Source organism: Zea mays, chromosome 1 (assembly GCF_902167145.1).
Source record: "Zea mays cultivar B73 chromosome 1, Zm-B73-REFERENCE-NAM-5.0, whole genome shotgun sequence".
Classification (NCBI taxonomy): Eukaryota; Viridiplantae; Streptophyta; class Magnoliopsida; order Poales; family Poaceae; genus Zea; species Zea mays.
The window spans coordinates 198,351,852-198,363,464 of record NC_050096.1 but is presented as its reverse complement, the minus strand read 5'-3'; the positions used below and the strand labels follow the sequence as shown (position 1 = coordinate 198,363,464).

General features: G+C 43.8%; 1 protein-coding gene across 1 annotated transcript; it reads right to left on the bottom strand.

Moving 5' to 3' along the window:
• Nucleotides 1–2,558: 2,558 nt before the first annotated feature.
• On the bottom strand, nucleotides 2,559–10,434 carry LOC542043 (MADS6). The gene is made up of 8 exons (NM_001111683.1): nucleotides 10,115–10,434; nucleotides 5,949–6,027; nucleotides 4,889–4,959; nucleotides 4,173–4,272; nucleotides 3,850–3,891; nucleotides 3,732–3,773; nucleotides 3,257–3,396; nucleotides 2,559–2,807 (listed from the first exon to the last, which is right to left on the bottom strand). Exons 1-8 carry the CDS (start codon nucleotides 10,297–10,299, stop codon nucleotides 2,744–2,746), a joined length of 723 nt encoding a protein of 240 aa, NP_001105153.1. The 5' UTR covers nucleotides 10,300–10,434; the 3' UTR covers nucleotides 2,559–2,743.
• Between the last annotated feature and the right edge of the window lie 1,179 nt (nucleotides 10,435–11,613).

Genomic DNA, 11,613 nt, shown 5'->3' with positions numbered 1-11,613 from the left:
TTAATGCTGCCATTTTTTAGTAGTTCGTCAAATATTTTGTCACACTTACCAACATTAAATGTAAATTTAACCTCCTCTTGTCGTTTCTTTTGAACCGACTGTAAGGAGGAACAAGCCGAAGTTTTGGGCTGCTTTGACCAAACCATTTCAGCCATGTATACTTCTTTTGATTCGTCGTTCGAGCTACTCTGGTCACACTCTACTATATGGATGTTGTGATGAATCGTTTTAGCAGTTCCTTTGCTTCGGCTTTCACAAGCCAAAGCTCTCTGATGTAATTGTGCTAGCGTGAAAAACTGTATGCCTTCTAATCTTTCCTTTAAATAATAACACAATCCATTAAAGGCTAATCCCGCTAGCTATTTTTCTGCCAAATGCATTTGAAAGCATCGGTTTCTTGTATCCCAGAACCTCCGAATGTACTTATTAACCGATTCGCCTTTTTCTTGTCGTAGGGCCACTAGGTCTACTAAATCTAACTCATAGTCACCGGAAAAGAAGCGATCATAGAATTTTTGTTCTAAATCTCTCCATGATAAAATAGAATTAGGAGGTAATGTGGCATACCATGCTAATGTGGTTCCTGTTAAAGATAATGAAAATAAACGCACACGGAATGCCTCTGTGTCGGCCAATTCTCCTAATTGCGCTAAAAACTGGCCTATGTGTTCACGTGTGCTATTTCCTTGGTCACCCGAAAATTTTGCGAATTCGGATATCCTGGTTCCCTATGATTATGGGTGGTGGTCAAATCGGCTGTCATAAGGCCTCCGATATGATTGCCCCCAGGGACCATGCTTACTTCGAGCTTATCTCGGAATGCCCTGGCCATTTCTTTCCTCACTATATCAATGGCAGCCGGTGCAAGACCACCGGCTCTCTGGTCAAACATGAGTGAGGTTGTTTGGATATTAGTATGTTGTCTCCCTCCACATTGGTTTGTGTTTTGTGGTGCATTAATACTTGCCCTATGAGACTCATAGGACTGGTCATTCCTTTATGGCCTTCTAGGTGCCGGAAAGTACTCACCCTCACGGGTTTGGTATGTTATATTATGGTGCTGGTGTGTCGTATGGTGTGATGGGGAGTTTAGCTGTGACGGATGCGGAGTTGGATAACCATCCTCCTCAAAAAACTCAGTGTCGGACCGTCCGGTTAGATACGCGGACCGTCCGGCTACGTGCGCGGACTGTTCGGCCATGTGGCCGGACCGTCCGGCGTTATATTCAGACTGTCCGGCGCAGCGAACGGTCCGAATGGGTTATCTAGGGTTTACGCGGTACGTGGCGGCTGGGGTGCAGGCCTCGGTAATTCATTTCTAAAAATGGGACTGGCCGCCGTTGTGGCCTGGTCGGTCCCCGCTCACGTGCGGACGGCCCAGACATGCGCAGATCGGTGAATTTATCGCCGATGTGCGTAGGAGGCTGTGGTTGCCTAGGGTACGTGTCTATCGGCATCCCATTAAGACTGGTCGTGACAACCTGTGGACGATGAATCACGCGTGTTTCCCCCCAACTTAACCTCGTGCGAAGGAAAATTTGCAGTGGTAGATTTATCAAACGCACGCACTAGCCTTTTATAATCCTTTTGTATACCCCTACGATATGTTGCATTTGCTCTCGCTGTTCATCTATGTAAACTTTAAGAGATTGGAGCTCGTTGGTGTTACTTACATTGGGGGTATCCGTTGTGGGTCGGAGAGAAGCCAGATCAGTTGCCCGTTGCCGAACAACCTTGTTGTTCCTGTCCACTTTGAAGTTGGCCAGGAACTTCACCTTTGCTTCTTGGATCAGCTGCTCCTTGTGCTCCTCGAACTGGAGTTGTTCGTCAGCCAACAAGGTTTCTCAAGTCGGCTCTATGATATTGTTGGGGAGATGTCAGAGTTATCCCTTGAACCGGCCATTGGGGGTCGATCTGATAGGTCTATATGTGATGTCCCCAGCGGAGTCGCCAAAAAGTGTGTTAGCGTCGATCCGGACGTCAATTAATTACTGCATTGAGAACCGGCGGCGGTGCTCTCTTCACATGCACGGACGGTCCGCGACCAGGGGCCAGACGGTCTGCGACTTGGCGCGGGGCTCGATTTCCCTGCCTAACGAGCCAGACAGTCCACGCCTATAGGCCGGATGGTCCGCGCGTGCGCAGGGGCGGCGGAGTTCGCCAACGCCTGAATCTCGCTCCCAGGAGGGACCCATCGGGAGAGGAGAGAACTTAGGTGTTGTCTAGGGCTGGCAGTCCATCCTAGATACTTCTAATCGACGTAGAGCTAAAGAGAAACCAAGAATTTGAGGCTGGGAAGACTAATATAGGCATAATAAGAAATTCTACGTCGACCAGTGACGGTTTCAAAATCCTAGGCCAGGTGTGGGTCCATAGCATGGGATCAATGCGTGACGTGGCAGCTCCAGCTCTAATTAAACTGCTGTTACTAGAAAACTGCTTAAATTTATCACTTTCCTCACCAACCCTAAACTGCTGTTACTAGTAAACTGAACACGCGGAACACAACCTCCATCATTCACACGCAGCCTAAATTAATGTTTCAGGCATAAAGCACTATGTTACAATCTTACCCAGTTCATTGATTATTCGAGAATTAAGTGGATAGTTTCCATGTTCATCACAAATGTTACACACATACTTGCCATGCAAGAACCTTAAAGTACACTCCAAGCACAACGTATAGCACAGGCAGCTGCATGCGGCCATGCTTATTAATTCGGAATTGCGCAGTAGTTCGATCTCATGGCAACCACGGGGGCAGGAAGGTGGTCATGCATGAGCTAGTCAGTGCCTCTGAAGGATACCTGCAAACAAATTGCACAAATGGAGGAACGAATCAGCTTTTAAATTTCATTACAAAGAGCTACTCTGTGATAAGAACTTGTCATCAGTAGTTCAGTACTACATTGGTCTTGTTTAATTTGTAGTTAAAGATTTAACAATTTACAATCACAGTGTTCTCTAGTTTGTGACATACCATGCATGTGATTTAGCCTTTCTTCCGTCAGGAAAATAATAGGACAAGGTATCATTTTGATGGTCGTGTACGTTGGTATAGGACGATCAAACGAGCATAGGGTAAAATTAATCTAGTTAAAAGAAAACACCATTTAGTTTGAAGATCATTTCTATATGATAAAAACTATTTGGATGTTCATGCATCTTCCCAAGCCTGCTAGCTAGGCATCGAAATAGTATTACACAATATTTAGGGTAGGAAGAGAGATTCACGGAAAATATATGAGGACCATACCCTATCTGAAGGGTGGGTTCACCAGCACCATCGAGGGGATGGAAGAAGTTATTGCCATTGAGCTGCTGCGGCTGCACTTCAGAATGCCGCTCGCTTTGCTCCCACGCATGCTGCCATATAACCTGGTTGCTCTCCTCCAGCTGCACATCTCAAAACAATGAAGAAGGTAAATAATCCTTACTGCCTGAGACCTTATGGCCTGGTTTGGTGACAAGGGAATTGGAGATCCCCTCCAATTCGTTTGTCACCAAACCAGCCCTATATGTGGTTAATTATGATCCCGTATGTATAGAAATGTGCATCCCTATTCAAACTCAGAAATTTATGAGGAAACTGGATGGCTGTCTAGGTTACTACATGTCTCTTCATCTTGTTGCAATTATGTATGACAAATGCAGTGATACTATGACAGGGACCCGAAAAGAAACATCATAAAAATGTTTGTTTGAATGATGCAGTGAATTTTACAACTTACTCTTCTTCGAAGACACTTATTTGCTTCACAAAACATTTGTTCCTGCAAATTGAATAAGTAAAGTTGCTTGAGTGAAGTCACCAATATTATTTTTGTTAAATCATGAAGAATAGCATACTTTTTTCTGAAGTTCTGTCAGTTGATCAACCATGTGTTGTGTCTACAGGAGAAAAAGAGAAGGAAAAGAACTGGGTCAGAACATATACTCAGAAAGAGGCTACATGCACTGATGCACCGTTTTTATAAACTTGACTCCCCACGAACTCATATTATCATAGTCTAGCAGAAAAGGATTGTAGTTAAGAAATCAGAGAGCAGTGACATATATGAAAACTAGCGGCACAGTTTTACAAAAGGGAGAACTTAAATATTCCATGTACTTCTTCATATAAAACAGGAAATACAATATAATTCGTTTATGGTGTTAGCACTTTTCAGTACCCTTGTAGATCTTATGTGCTTCAAGGACGAATCGAGCTGCTTCTCCAGGTGCTCCAGCTCTTTTATGCCTAATGACTCAAGATCTTCACCAAGCAAGTTCCTGAGGGGATTGTTAGTAAAACATTCGAACTTTTAATTGGTTATCAAAATAAGAATCCATCTACCTTTGATTACACTGAAAGAAATGCATTGAGCTAACTCCCCCATTTATACCTTTTTTAAAATAAAAATATATGATGCAGACTAGAAATGTTATACAGACGACATATTCAGGCAATACTAGAAATCTTCATTTTCACCTGTACTAATTATGTGTAAATAAAATGGTAGCATCAGTTTACTAACCTGCATGCATGTTAGTTTCAGAATGTAGCACATTCCACATTTCATTTGTTTTTATATTGCAAAGTTACGATATATAGTTCTACACAATAATGGTCGTTCCAGAGAGACATTAAGTAGTTTCTATGGTATATTTGAAAGGACAACAATCATATCGGCAAAATATATTGAACGTTTTGGTATTCCTAGCTTTGCACTATTTCAATTTAAATTCAATGTTGCTTCATGAATTTACTGATTTGAGATGAATAAATAAGCCATGCTATTTTGCTTTAAGCATGTTTTCCCAAAACAAAGCACATTCAAACATAAATTGCTATTTTTAAGTATGTACAGAAATAACAAATTTATCTTAATTGTATAACAGAACTCACCTTTGAGTCCGCTGTAAATTATCAACACGTGCCTTCAGTTTGAGGTACTCATTGCGGCTACTTTTCAGTTGCTGAAAAAATGTCATTATGTATGTTTAGCATAAACAGGAATGCCTTGTTCAACAAACTATATTGAGATCACAATGATGATCTCTATATTAGGCCTCATAATTGTCACTAGAAAAACATAATTTAAATTGTAACAGAAGAATAGAGATGCTTATATATATTTCCTTGCTTGCAAAAGACCACACATGGTATATATAGAACATTACCACATCAACAATTATGCTCACGCACACATTACAAGACATTTTTTGCTGTTACATGGTAGCATATCCACTACATCAATTATGTTGCAATAATAACTTCTAAGGTGTGCAACACAGGATTTTAGTAAGGGCCTACTACTAGAGTTCTGATTTCTGAATGTAAAGATAATACAGCTAATGATGGTCTATGGCTGTGGAGCACGTCCTTAAATCAATAATAGGTTTTTATATATGACAATATTTACTGGTTTCACATGCATTATTTTATACCTCGCATGAAATATGTGAACAATATAATAAATTTCTCGTACAAGGGAATAAATGTAGTAAAGTAGTGAGACAATTATTGTGTTCCTTTATTTGCTTGGTTTGGGTCTATTTATGAAACAGAATAATACGCATATATGCTCAATCTCCAAAAGTGTCACAGTGAATACTCATTAGGAAGAAATTTCGCATCAAAATTAAAATTTGATATTCATATCTATTATTTAAAAGAATAAGTGCTTTTATAGTTGCTTTTATTCAAAAATCTCCTCGAATAGCCTTGTACAGGAGGCACTTTTGATTTTTTTTTTAATAATAAATATATGTACATGTTTCACACATGACAAATCCAAACCATTATATTTCGAAGATAACATTTATTTAGACAACGTGATTTCGTAGATGAAACATCTTAGTAGCAAAGTAGCTGTTGATTAATGTTTTTCGGAGTATACATCGATGCTATAGATATTTGCAAAAAACTTGTCCACGCTTGTCTTAACTAGAGAAAAAGATCTTACCTCATTCTCTCTATTCTGGAGTGCTGTTTCAGGCCCTGCAAAACTGCATTTTTGGTACTTTTCAAGTGTTTTTGGCATGCTGCAGATAGGAAAGGCATGAAAACCCAGGCATACAGCAGCTAATATCTAGAAAATTCACACATGTCATTGAAAAATATTGAGTGCAAACTTAACACAGAGGAATGAAAATAAAGCCAACATTGGCAAGGGGAAGGACATAAGAAGTATAGGCTCATCAAATGGAATATTATTTACCAACCTAAGTATGTGGGGGTTTAGGCATTAAGAATCTTGATATACAGAATAGATGTTTATTAAGTAAGTGGTTGTTTAATCTGCTGAATGAAGAGGGATTGGCAGACACTGCTTAGGCAGAAATACTTACAAAACCAAATTTTACCTCAGGTACAGAGGCGGCCAACCGATTCACATTTAGGGGGGGACTAATGAAAGTAAAATAAGATATTTTTCAGCTTTGGAACCTTTCAGCTTAATGATGGTAATCATGTGAGATTTTGGGAGGACAAATGGCCGAGAAACTTCTCTTTGAAAGATCAGTTCCCACAACTCTACAATTTAGTAAGACGAAAGAACACGGTGGTGGCAAGTGTTTTTAGCACCGTTCTAAATGTTTCTTTTTGTCATGGATTGGTAGAACAATATTGGGTCCAATGGATGAATCTAGTGGCACAAATTGCACATGTTCTATTGAATAAAAAGGGACACTTTTCGATGGAATTTGATGAGCAGTGGTATCTTCAGTGTTCAATCGATGTATAATACTACCTCCATTCTCAAATATTTGTCGTCTGTTAGTTCATTTTTGAATTAAAATATGACAAATAAAAAAGAATGGAGGGAGTAGTTTGTTAGCAAATGATAATATTGTCACGAATAAGGATATATGAAAGATTAAAATGCCCCCAAATATTAAGGTCTTCATGTGGTACTTATGCCATGGAGTTACACTTACTAAGGACAACTTGTAAAGCGTAATTGGAAGAGTAATGCAAATTGTTCTTTTTGTGGTAGAAAAAAAACTATTGACACCTCCTCTTTCATTGTCATTATGCAAAAAAATTATGGCGATTGTTTCAAATACGGTGTGGAGTAAGACCTCCACACAATGTAACACATATTTTTAGTTCTTGGCTTAATGGCAGGAATGTATAAATGAGACTAATGTTGCTCCTAGTCTCTAGTTGAGTAAGAATGACGTGGTCTTTGATAATTCTCCTTTGAAAACTCCTATGCTGGTATTCCGAACTACACATTGGCTCCACTTTTGGACTCAGCTTCAGCATAAGGAAGACAATCAAGAGCAAATGAAGACTTCTTGTCGTAACATGGTGGTGTTGGTGATGCGGATTTTTTCAAGGGATCTACTTATAGGATTTGCTTTTAGATTTCTTTATCTGTGTTGTGTGGTGTCGGGTCTAGTGTCGTGTGAGACACCAGCTGTTTTTCCTATCACGTTCTGTAATAAGCGACTGTAGCCTTTATGGAGGCATAAGTCGGGTCCTTTTATCCCATTACCTAAAAATTGCTTAATCCGAGAGGAAACTTGATTAAAAACATTTCTTGTATAGTTGTATATATTGGAAAAAATAAAGTTGTCTTTTTCTTAGATAAATCCAACGTTTATTTTGTAGCAATATGCATGTGAATATGTGTCACCCTCACTGCACCCAGCAAATAAAAGTTCCACTGAAGAAAACGTTACCTAGAATTTGCTACTGTTAATAATTAATGAAGTCATTGCGCGAGTTATCATACATAATAAGAACAAAACAAACAACATATTAATGGGTTCACAAAAAAATTACTGTAAGAGACTGTAGGGGAGACCCCCACAGCTTAAAAATATATTAATATTTTTTGAAAAAATGGAATTTCCCTATCTATATATATACTACTCTATAAAAACCTAATGTGATACTTGGTGCAACCACGCATTCACCCTCAACGCTGACATTCTAGGCCCGCCACACGCGCCCCGCCTCGGCGTCGTGCCCTGTGGGCCCCACGCCCAGCGCACGTGCAATGCTCTCTCAACTACTGAGTTGTGGACCTCAGTGTCTGCGTAGTCAGCTAATGCGCTTGCCTAGCACCGACCCCACCCGCGTAACTACCACACCGTGCAAAAAATAGTGCTCCGTCCATGTAGTCGTGCAAAAAATAATGCAGAGTGAGCACTCGAACCTACACCCTCCTACTCCAAAAATTTAAGAATAACCATCAGATTATACATACCTTAGTGTTTAGAAATAAACAATAACTATATTTGAATAAATATCTCCATATCTATTTATATGATATATAAAAATCGTAGCAAAACACGGTCATCTGGCTAGTAAATACAGAAGTATATACTACGCTGGACAAAAGGTGAAATATTCAACCCACATAAGATACTATATTTGTGGAATTCTCAAGGGGTGTCGATCTAACAAGATACTGGATATATAGGAGATGATCTATATATAGACGTGAGATAGAAGGATGGCGAGGTAGCTTAGTTAAAAAGACTATCGGCAAACATTACTATGCCAATGGCCGAGGTATATTAATTATATCATGATGTTTTACCTCAAGGGATCTTCAATTTTAACTTTTGGGCCAAGGACTGTGTTTCTCAAATGAAACATGGAAAAGGTAGTGCATGCATGTATAATGCACCAGACAATATGATAGCTAATGATTTAATTTGTTCCATCTTATTTGGACTATACCATATGCTAGCAGTAATCCAAATATATATATTCATTTTATCCTGGCCGCAGCCTGAGCCGTGAGTCCTAGTGGATAGCTAGTTGCCCCTAGGGCTAGCGTAAAAAAACAGCTCTAGGAGTTCTTACATAGTACTATGAAGGCTACTCTTGTCTAATTATGTACAAATAATGGAAGAGATGACGGTTAACTCTCGCCTTGTTTCATTTCATACGATACACAATGATGGCACCAACTTAATTAAATGCACACATGCATGGTAGAGATGATATAGTATGTGGCAACCAAATTTTGGCTCAGCTTTGAATGGAGCCTCAAGTATTGAACTAGATCATCTTTCCAAGGTTTATATGGTTGACCAAGGAAACAAGTTGATCCAGAGTAGTTTGATACAATGCTAATCTAGGAAACAAATTTTATTGACGATTCATTTTGCAGGCCCACAGAAACTGTTTATTATAGGGGAAAATGTTGAGTTTATTTGTATATTTAGACAGACCAATTGAAAATAAAGCAACGTGGCATGACATGAATACCCTCTAGGGCAACGTGGAAGAATTAGAATTTCGAGAATTGATTTATCATTACATGATATGCTTAAGCATCTTAACAGCATAGATAAAGATATATGTCAAAGCTTTTTTTTCTTTTCTTTGGTCGAGTTTTCCTTTGGATCATATATACGCTGTGTTTGGTTCGGATTCTTACAGCTTCTGGGCGCCAGAATCCGCCACAGCCAGCTTTTTTCCACAGCCAGCTTTTCAGAAAAGCTCGTCAGAAAAAAGCCGAACCAAACAGGCCCATAAACGAACCTACTACTTGAGACGACTTTTCAGTTCAAACAAAAGTCAATTTATGATGCTTCTTTAAAAAAATAAAACAAAGAAGAAGGAAGGTGATGCTTCTGAAACTTCATGTATTATTCTAGACTTTGGACTACGTCTGTAGTAACTGAAACCAGGAGCCGTTTTGTTTAACCAGATCCATATATAGGGAATTCATGCGCTGCTGCTCAGGTCGTCATGAATTTGAAGAGTTGAGCTTTGACAGCCGCGACTACACTTCTAAGACCAACGGATCAATTCAAGACGCAGCGTGATGCCGATCGACAAAAGTGATGCGAGAGGTCGATCTACCCAAGGGACCAGAAAAGCAAAACCCTAACTAAACCCAAGATGAGCCGTGGCAGTAGCCGGATCCCGTGTCCGGAAGCCACATGAAACGGCAGCTCTCTCGGCTCTCCTCTCTGACTCTCTCGCCTCGCGCAAGACAGAAACTGCTCGCGACGCTCGATCCAGCAACATCCCACGGGCAGATCTAGCGAGATCCGGCGAGACCAAGGCACTCCAGCGCCGTGTGACCACTGCCCGGCAGCGGCAAGGTGACCGCGGGCACGCTGCCGGGTAGTAGTAGTACATGCGCGCGCGCGTGTATACCTCTGCGTGCTGGAGAACTCGTAGAGCTTGCCGCGGTTGGAGAAGATGATGAGCGCGACCTCGGCGTCGCAGAGCACCGAGAGCTCGTACGCCTTCTTGAGCAGGCCGTTGCGGCGCTTGGCGAAGGTGACCTGGCGGTTGATCTTGTTCTCGATCCGCTTGAGCTCGACCCGGCCCCTCCCCATGTTCGGCGCCGACTTGCCGGCCCCGGCCGAGCCCTCCGCCTGCGCCGCCAGATCGGCCGCCGTACCTCTCTCGCTCGCGCTAGAGCAGGTAGCAGGAAAGCAAGGCAGAGCGCAGCCGGAGCGGAGATGCTGGAAGTCTGGAGCGGAGGATGAGGGTCGGGAACGGAGGGCTAAATAACGAGAGGAAAGCGATGGCACGGGGGCTAGGATAGGAATCGAAGCAAGCAAGCGAGCTGGCTAGCAACCAGGGCCTAGTGGAGTAGCGGTGGTGGGGCTGGGGCCGGGGCCGGGGCCTGTGCAGGGACTGAGTTATCATCAGCGCGGCGCAGGGAAGGAGCCGGTGGGCGCAGGGGTGGTGCGCGCGCCTCGGCGTCAGGTTGCCGTTTCCGGCAAAGCATCCGTAGGGGGGGAAACCCTAGGCCCCCGGCCCGGTAGCGCGTTGCCGGAAAGCTAGGGATGGGGAGGGATCAGGGATCGGAGTCACGCCACACTCATCAGTCATCACTCGCGATCGATCGGTCGATCGGTCATTCCATCCACCTCCACGTCCACGCCGCTCGTGGTGATGGGCTCATGGGACCCGTCCCGTCCGTCGCCGTCGCCGTCGCCGTCGCGTCCTGCGCGCTCGGCTTTTACCCTGGTGGTCCCCGCCGGCGCCCGAGCAAGCGAAGCGAAGGAAGCGACTGGCGCGCCGTCACGTGCTCTCCTTTAATGGCCGGCCTGCTGGTGACTGGCCACTCGCGATCGCGCACGCAGGCACAGGCGCACAGCGACCTGCCCGGCGTGTCCTCCATTCCGTCGCCTGCTGGACCGGACGGCTGCACGCCCCTCCTCTCTCGCTCTCTCTCACCCCTTGCTTCCTGCTGGTTGTACGTTGCTTCCTTTCGGTCTCGGCGGCCGGCCGGCCGGCCGGGCCGGGTCGCTGTCCAGACCAGCTCGCAACAGCGACCAAAGCTGGGCCAGCGCGCGCATCAGTCTCGCCGTGGCCAGGAGAGGCGGAGAGCCACCCAGGCAGCAGCCAACGCAAGTACGCGACCAACCACCCCTGACGCGCCGCGCGAGCGCGAGACAAGGCAGCAGGTGCGAAACGAACCAAGTCTCCCGCCTCCCGGTCGGCAGCGCCGGGGTCCGGCCCGCGCATCCGATCGACCGGGGACTACGATCCGCGCGCATGCTGCACGCCGCAGGCGTAGGGGACGGACGTGCATGTTCGGGCACTGTTCGATCCGTCCGCCGCGCCGGTCGATTGATCGATCCGGCGGACGACAATAACTGCACCGTACGTTTGCCGCGCGTCCGCCCCTGTCCGTCTCC

Coding starts and splice junctions, on each gene's coding strand:
- LOC542043 (NM_001111683.1), bottom strand. CDS start 10,299: ATGGGGAGGGGCCGGGTCGAGCTCAAGCGGATCGAGAACAAGATCAAC. Junction 6,028..10,114: donor GAGTTCTCCAGCACGCAGAG/GTATACACGCGC, acceptor TCCTATCTGCAG/CATGCCAAAAACACTTGAAA. Junction 3,892..4,172: donor AGCACATAAGATCTACAAGG/GTACTGAAAAGT, acceptor TTTCTCCTGTAG/ACACAACACATGGTTGATCA.